This window comes from Pan troglodytes, chromosome 22, assembly GCF_028858775.2.
Source record: "Pan troglodytes isolate AG18354 chromosome 22, NHGRI_mPanTro3-v2.0_pri, whole genome shotgun sequence".
In the NCBI taxonomy this organism is placed as follows: Eukaryota; Metazoa; Chordata; class Mammalia; order Primates; family Hominidae; genus Pan; species Pan troglodytes.
Genome location: NC_072420.2, coordinates 45,345,926 through 45,353,869, shown reverse-complemented (window position 1 = coordinate 45,353,869; position 7,944 = coordinate 45,345,926). Strand labels below are relative to the sequence as shown.

General features: G+C 60.2%; 1 protein-coding gene across 2 annotated transcripts; it reads right to left on the bottom strand.

Moving 5' to 3' along the window:
* Positions 1-6,659: 6,659 nt before the first annotated feature.
* On the bottom strand, positions 6,660-7,367 carry LOC738736 (keratin-associated protein 10-3). 2 transcript variants are annotated; one of them, XM_016938653.1, is made up of 2 exons: positions 7,053-7,367; positions 6,660-6,968 (listed from the first exon to the last, which is right to left on the bottom strand). In XM_016938653.1, exons 1-2 carry the CDS (start codon positions 7,365-7,367, stop codon positions 6,660-6,662), a joined length of 624 nt encoding a protein of 207 aa, XP_016794142.1. The 2 variants fall into 2 exon arrangements, with proteins under 2 accessions (XP_016794142.1, XP_016794141.1); XM_016938652.1 differs by having other exon boundaries at positions 6,660-7,367.
* Between the last annotated feature and the right edge of the window lie 577 nt (positions 7,368-7,944).

Here is a 7,944-nt window from a genome sequence, read left to right as displayed (position 1 = left end):
CGTGGGCAGCAATGGAGGACAAGCCTGTGTTTTTACACCACACCGTAGGAAGCCTCAGTGCGAAGGGCGATTGCAGGGACCCTTCCGATTCTTGTAAGGAGCCTGTGGTCCGGGCTGCGTGATGCTGCGGACCCAGGAGAGTGGGCTGCGCCCTAGGCTCGGCACCCCTCATTCAGAGCAACCCACTTCACCTCCATGTGGACAGGAGATCAAGGCAGGAGATCCCGTGGGAGCCATCTGAGGACCCAGTGGGAGGGGTCACTGGTGGGCTCTGGGGGGCTAGGTGGGAGGCTGGGAGGCTGAGAGTGCGGGAGCTGCAGGATGCGAGGGCGGCCACGTCTCTTTCCATTGCCTCTCCCTGTCCTGAGTGTTACCCCAGGAACCGTCAGCGGTGGGGACCGGTCACGCAGGACCCTGCTCAGTGAGGCCTCAGCCCCTGAGCTACCTGGCTCTCCTCATTCACTCCCCTTCCCCCTACGTTTGCTCAGCATCCACGCCAGGAAAGGCCGTGCCCCCACCCGGGATGTGGCAGCCACAGGCCAGGGCCCCTGCCCACACGGAGCTGGCAACTTGGCCAAACTGCAGCTCTGCCCGGAGCAAGTGCTGTGAGGTCCCGCGGGCTGTGCCTGCCCTGCAGGTGTCCAGGAGGGCCTCAGGGAGCAGCATTCGGGGAGGGGACTGCAGGAAGGCTGTCAGCTGGTGGAAAGACCCCAGGGTGGGCTGAGGGAGGAATGAGGGTGTCAGGTCTCTGGGCCTGGGGACAGGCAGGGTGCATCCCAGGAGCTGGAGAAGGCACTGAGGAAATAAATGATGGCGCAGATTTGCATCTTAAAAGATCACTGGGGTGTGGAGGCTGCTGGCTGGAGCCCCTTTGCAATAGGAGGTTGGGGGAGGTTGTCCAGCCCAGCCCTCCTACTTCCACTGGTGCTCCCAGGAGCTCTGCCCTCAACCTCTGTCCTCTGGACTTCAGCGCCTAAAGGAGTGTGAGTGCTGGGGAGTCCTGGTCCCTGGCGAGGTCTCCAAGTCCGCTCCTGGAAGGCTGTGTGCCAGCGACACCTCCTCTTGGCTGCGTGTGCATGACCAAAGCCCTTTGAGTGTCCTGCAGTTAGGAAGTGTGCCCATTCCTGACCCCGCAGCCCAGTCCTCTGTCCAGGGGGCCCAGCTCCCCACTCAGACCGGGAGCCTGCAGTACCCCCTGCTGGGGGCTGGGGGAGGGATCTGAGCTCCAGCCTGTTACCCCCAATGCATGCATGCACGGGTTACCCCCAGCGCACACTTGCACTCCCTCTCTCTCCCGTTCTCTCTCGCTGGCTCTCTCTCATATCTCTGTCGCCTCGTGCTGTGTGGTGTGTGTGTGTGTGTGCACGCGTGGGGTGGGGAGGGGGGGGAATCGGGGGGCACAGGCTAGGCAGCCAGGAGGGATGTGTGTGACCCCCAGGGCTCCGGGAAGGGTGGGGGACCGAGGCTGAGGGACCCACTGGGAACGGACTGTCCAGTCCACTCCAATGGGCCTAGGGCTTGTGGCATTTTCCTATCATGTTTATTTACTGAATCCATTCATGTTCTGAAATGAATGACCGCCACCTATAGAGAATCAGAGGCTTAGCCGCCTCACCCATCACCTTTGTCTCTCAGAAAACAAATCTCAGAGTTAAGGACCCCCTCATTCCCTGCTCCGAGCCAGGCGGTCACTCTGGGACTCCTGAAGCGCAAATTGTCAGTGGCCACGCCTTTCCTTTTATAAAATTCTAAACTATAAAGCCAGGGCTTTTTCCCCTCTCCGCCCCCATGGTCATCAGGAAACAAAGAATGTTTAGCTTTAGGGCTGAGCCCCATACACTCTATTGGACACTAGGGTTCCGCTCCAGACAAGCCAAGGGTCTCCAGCCTCTCTGGTTCCAGGATAACGAGACGCACACGAGGGCCCCGCCGGGTCTGGACTAGGTTCCCATCTGAACGCCCCTCCTCTGCCCCTCCCTGCGCCCCGCAGCTGCGCGGCCTGGGCCTCCGCCTCTGCCACTACCCCTCGCCCTTCCGACCCTGTGTCCTCTCTCCCCGCACCCCCCCTACCCCGCGTCCTTTCCCCACCCCCATCTTCCTGGTGGAGACCTTGGTGTTGCGGTGGGAGCAGGGGTGGAGCGGCAGGAGTGGGGAGGGCAGGTGCGGTCCTCCTGGCTGTCACCCCGGTCCTAGTCCAGCGGACTTCGCGGCCCGATCGCCTGGGCTGGGGCTAGGGGTGCTCGCCCAACCCCACCCAACTGATAAATGGAGGCGACCCCGCAGGATTCCTCACTGATCCCACGACCCCCAATTGATGCCGGCGCCAATTCCGCTAGGAAAGCCGGGCAGGGGCGGACGTGAAAGCGGGTGCTTCCCAGCCCGCCTTTGTCCTTGGAGGGGTTGGGGGTGGGGGGACCCCATCTCTCGATGGCTCACTTTTCATCCCACACCACCAAGGTGGGGCTTGGGGGTGGCTTTGGCCCTGGGTGGGGTCTGCGTAGGAGGCTCTGGCGAATCCAATCCCATGGGCACCTTGGGCACTGTCAGGGGCTCAGGGGCGCCGAAGAAAAACAGAAGAGAAGCTCGCCTCGCTTCTAGGGTGACCTAGTCGGGTTCAGCCTGGGGAGCCCCTCCCTGCCCCCGTCCCAGCATCTGGGAAAGGAAAACGGTGGCGGGGCGACCCCTGAGGCCCGGAGCTACTCGATCCCCGACACCTCCGCCTCGGCCACCCCCTCTGAGAAGTGGGTGAAGCGCAACCCAGCAAAACGACTGCGTGGGAAGCGTTTAGCGTGTGCTGCGTGTGGGTCGGAGCCAGGGACTCAGGGAGGATCGTTCTGCACGGCTGGGGACAGAGGTGTGTGCGCGTGCATGTGTGCGCATGGGTGCGCGCGCGCGTGTGTGTGCGGGTGTGTGCGCATGGGTGCGCGCGCGCGTGTGCACGCGTGGGTGTGTGTACGTGGGTGTGTACGCGTGGGTGCGCGCATGGGTGTGCACGTGGGTGCGTGCGCATGGGTGCACGCGCGCGTGTGCGCGCGGGTGTGTACGCGTGTGTGCGTGCATGGGCGTGCACGTGGGTGCGTGCGCATGGGGTTGTGCACATGGGTGTGTGCACGCGTGTACACACAGCTGCTCGGAAGAACCCGGGACGCAGCCACCCTTCCTTGGTTTTGCCGGTGCATGTTTTCTGAAGTTTCTACCAGAGCCTGGTGTTGCAGCAGGGGAGGCGCTGCCAGCTCTACCTGGCCTAGGCCGCCGGTCGGTGGGCACTGGGAAGGGTCTGGGGGGACCTGTGCTCACACTAGGCCTCGATCTGCAGCTGGGGGTTATCGGGGGACCTGCCCCGATAATCACGTAGGTTCTTTTCTATTTTCCTAAGCGTCGACTGGCTTGAGAAATAAAGGGACAGAGTACAAAAGAGAGAAATTTTAAAGCTGGGCGTCCGGGGGAGACATCACACATTGGTAGGATCTGTGATGCCCCACAAGCCGCAAAAACCAGCAAGTTTTTATTAGGGAGTTTCAAAAGGGGAGGGAGTGTGCGAATAGGTGTGGGTGACAGACAGCAAGTACTTAACAGGGTAATAGAATATCACAAGGCCAGTGGAGGCAGGGCGAGATCACAGGACCACAGGACCGAGGCGAAATTAAAATTGCTAATGAAGTTTTGGGCACCACTGTCATTGATAACATCTTATCAGGAGACAGCGTTTTGACATCAACCGGTCTGACCAAAATTTATTAGGTGGGAATTTCCTCTTCCTAATAAGCCTGGGAGTGCTATGGGAGACTGGAGTTTATTTCACCCCTGCATTCTCAACCATAAGAGACAGGTATGCCCCGGGGGGGCCAGTTCAGAGACCTACCCCTAGGTGCGCATTCTCTTTCTCAGGGATATCCCATGCTGAGAAAAAGAATTCAGCGATATTTCTCCCATTTGCTTTTGAAAGAAGAGAAATATGGCTCTGTTCTGCCTGGCTCACCGGCGGTCAGAGTTTAAGGTTATCTCTCTTGTTTCCTGAACAATTGCTGTTATCCTGTTCTTTTTTCAAGGTGCCCACATTTCATACTGCTCAAACACACATGCTGTACAATTTTTGTAGTTAACACAATTATTACAGGGTCCTGGAACAATATACACCCTCCTCAAGCGACAGGATTAAGAGATTAAAGTAAAGACAGGCATAGGAAATCACAAGGGTATTGACTGGGGAAGTGATAAGTGTCTATGAAATCTTCACAATTTATGTTTAGAGATTGCAGTAAAGACAGGCATAAGAAGTTACAAAAGTATTAATTTGGGGAACTAATAAATGTCCATAAAATCTTCACAATCCACGTTCTTCTGCCATGGTTTCAGCCGGTCTCTCTGTTTGGGGTCCCTGACTTCCGGCAACAGGGGGTTAGGGGCTGAGCTTGCGGCCCCAGGGAAGAGTCACCAGTGGTTGGGGACGGGCCATCACCGGCCACAGAGAACAGGTCAGCGTGTCTGGGCGGGGCAGGCAGCCAGGGCTCCTTTGTAGTTAAACTGCACTCCCGAAGGCAGCTGGGCTCCATCCAGGGTCCGTGGATGGTGTGCAGGGGCCGTGACATGACACTGGGTGGGAGCTGCTGCATCTTTCTCCTGAAAACATCTCCCCAGTGATGGGTGTGGAGGCAGCGCACGGCTGAGTGGGCAGCGCCTGCCGCTGTCACCCACCGAGGCTCCTCTTCTGGTCCCCCTGGTAGATTTCTGGAAATTTCCTGTGGGCCCATCCTGGAGAGACCCCTGCTCCTCTTGTTAATCCAAGCCTTAGTGGAAAGACCCTCAAGCCGCTGCCCCTCTGTGTTGAACGATCTGGGTAACCAGCTCCATCCAGGTGTTCCCCTTGGAAGTCTGGTGTGTTCTGTCTCATGTGTTGAGAAACCTGTTCTGAGAAGGCCGTGGGTTTTACCCGCCAGCTGGAGGCCAACAGCTCTGGCAGGTCAGGGCCACCCCGCACTGTTTGGGTTCCCTGGGGGTTGGGGGTGGACTTGGCTAGAAGGAGGCTGATAATGTCACAGAGGGGGTAAAGTCTGGACTGACAGGCTACAGAAAATTTCAGGCCCCAACAGCCAGGGAAGTGGGAAACTGGCTTCTCTCACCCCGTGTTCCATGGTAGGGACCCCTGGAGAGTGGTGGGGGGTGGGGTACCCCAGGGAAGCAGGGGGCAGGGTCCCAGCTACCTCCCCACCCCCAGGGGCTAGGAAGAGGATGGTAGGATCCAGTCTGTCTGAACCCATTTACACCAACCCCGTTCTAATTGAGGGAGGGCCCTCCTCTCACTGAGGGTCCTTGCAGGGAGAGTGCACTGGAAAAGCTGGCCCAGTCGAGGGCATCTGCCTCACACTCTCCAGGGCAGACAGAGGCCAGGTGATCTTAGACCTGCACTAAGGGTCCTGGGAACATCTTGCTGGATTTCAGGGCCTCCTGGGATTGCAGCCCTGTGCACCCCTCTCAGTCCCAGCCGGTTCCAGCTCCACTGCAGCTGGGGGGACTCAGGAGCTGGGCGGTGGCATTGGTGTGGTGTGGAGGGGACAGCAGGTGAGGAGGCAGCTCTGGTGGGGAGTGAGGCTGGGTGTGGGACCCTTGGGGATCCTGGAAACACTGGCCCCAAAGGAAACCCCCAAAGAGTGGCCAGCTTGGGCCCCAGATCCCATTGTGTGGGATCCCTAGGTCAAGTACCCTTTGGCCTCTTTCCCTCTGACCTCTGCCACGCCCGGCTAGACCTGGGGCCACAGAAGAGGTGTTGCCATTAGCCTTCACAAGCACAAACAGAAGGCGTTGGCCATTTAAATAAAATGCCAGGGCTCCCGGGGAGAGGGAGGCCCCACCCCATCCCACCCAGGAGCTGGTTGACCACAGCGACACTCAGCTTCAGCTGTGCCTGCAGAGGGCCCTGCACAGAAGCCAACCTGGGCCCTGTCCCTGGGGTTCCTCAAACTCACCAGGGACAGGGAGGCATGGGGGCACCAGGCCCCTCCTGCCAAGGAGCCCTCTGGCCAGATGTGCCACCAGAGACATCACCACCTGAATCCTGGATTTGCAGCAGGGTCACCCTGAGAGCTGCCTGGAGGTGCAGATCCAGGAGGCCTGGGCTGCGGGGATGGGAGCCTGGAACTCAGCGCCACTGGAAATGCTCCCACGACGTGGCTCGTCTCTAGGGTTGCCGAAGCCAGGGGTGTGTTTGCATAGAGGGCCCGAGAAAGAATGAAATAGAACACTAGGCTGGGAGAGGAGCATGCAGAGGCAGGGAAGGCCAGTTTATTTATTGTGCAAGGCACGTGGTGGGCAAGGGCGGCCGATGGCTTGGAGGAGAAGGGCAGGCGGGGCCAGGGACCTCCTGTGGCTATGGGGGAATATTCCGCCAGGGAACACCCGGGGCCCTTCAATAATAGGAGAGGGCTGTCTCATGGTTGCCTGGGCCTGGCTTGGAGGTAGTGGATAGGTAAGCCGTGGTTGTGGGGTATGAGGTCAGCCAGCTTGCACACTGTGGTGTGTACCAGTCCAGTGTGTACCAGTGCGGTGTGTACTAGTGCGTGTGCTGAGAGGTCAGCAGTGGGAGAAGTTGGGGGGAGCCTGAGCCTGGCTGGCCCTGGGGGACGTGCCTGTCAGTAGCTGGGCTTCTGGCCTGAGCAGAGGCCTCAGCAGGCCAGGTGGGAGCACACAGGGCGGCAGAGGAGGGACACACAGGAGGCTGGGTGGCAGCAGCTGGGCTGGCAGGAGAAGGCGGGTGCACAACAGGAGGGGACGGGCATGCAGCAGGTGGGCCTGCACACAGGGTGGCAGAGGAGGGACACAGAGGAGGAGGGTCTGCAGCAGGAGGAGGTGCAGCAAGCCGGCTGGCAGCTAGACTGCTGGCAGCACAGGGAGGAAGCCCCAGAGCAGACAGGCACACAGCAGACGGGCTTGCAGCAGACAGGCTTGCAGCAGACGGGCACACAGCAGGACTGCTGGCTTGGGGAGGAGGTGCAGCAAGCTGGCTGGCAGCTAGATTGCTGGCAGCAAAAAGAAGAATCCTCAGAGCAGGTGGGCACACAGCAGATGGGCACACAGCAGGCCTGCTGGCAGGGGGAGGAGGTGCAGCAAGCTGGCTGGCAGCTAGACTGCTGGCAGCACGAGGGCGTGCAGAAGCTGGTGCAGCCTGATTGGCAGGCGCTGGGCTCACAGGCTGCCTGGCAGCAGGGGCTGGACACACAGCTCACTGGGGTGCAGACCAGGGTCAGGCAGGGGGCCGGGGCGCAGCAGCTGGGGGCGCAGCAGGGGGGCTCGCAGCAGCTCTCCGGGCAGTCGTCCACCTGCCAGGAGTTGGTGGAAGCACTGGAGCAGATGGACATGGTGGACGCAGCCATGCTGGGGGTTGAGCTGGGGGAGATGGGAGGGAGTGGGTGAGGGAGCAGGGGAGGGAGCGGAGGAGGGAGTGGGGGGTGGTGGCAGGAGCAGGCTGGTGGGGAGCCGGGGAGGGAGCCGGGGAGGGAGTGTGCGGCGCTCAGGGCTGGGAGTTTTTATATCTCTCTGTGTTGGGTGTTGTCTCAACAAGCGGCTTCTCAGTGTTCCTCTTTCCTTGTTGGTGTTTGGAGCCGGTTCTTGGGAACCCCTCATCAGGGCTGGTTTATTTTCCCCGGAGAGGCCACCGCCTCATAAAAGCCCTGGCTGCGTTGGGTCTGGGCTGGCAGGTCCTGGTTGGGCCTTGTTAGTGGGTAGGGAGGATCACGCTCCGGGATTTGAACCCTTGGGTGCCGGGCTCTCGTCTTGGGGGACCCAATGACGGGGTGACTTGGACTCTGAGCTCACGGAATGGCTCATGTGTGAGCCCCGCCCTGGGGCCTGTAGCCCCCTTCCATTTGTGTTTGTCGCCAGGTCTCTGCAGGTGAAGGGAGGGTGGCGATTCCAGGCCCAGCTCTGCCGGTGACTGCGGCCCACTGTTCC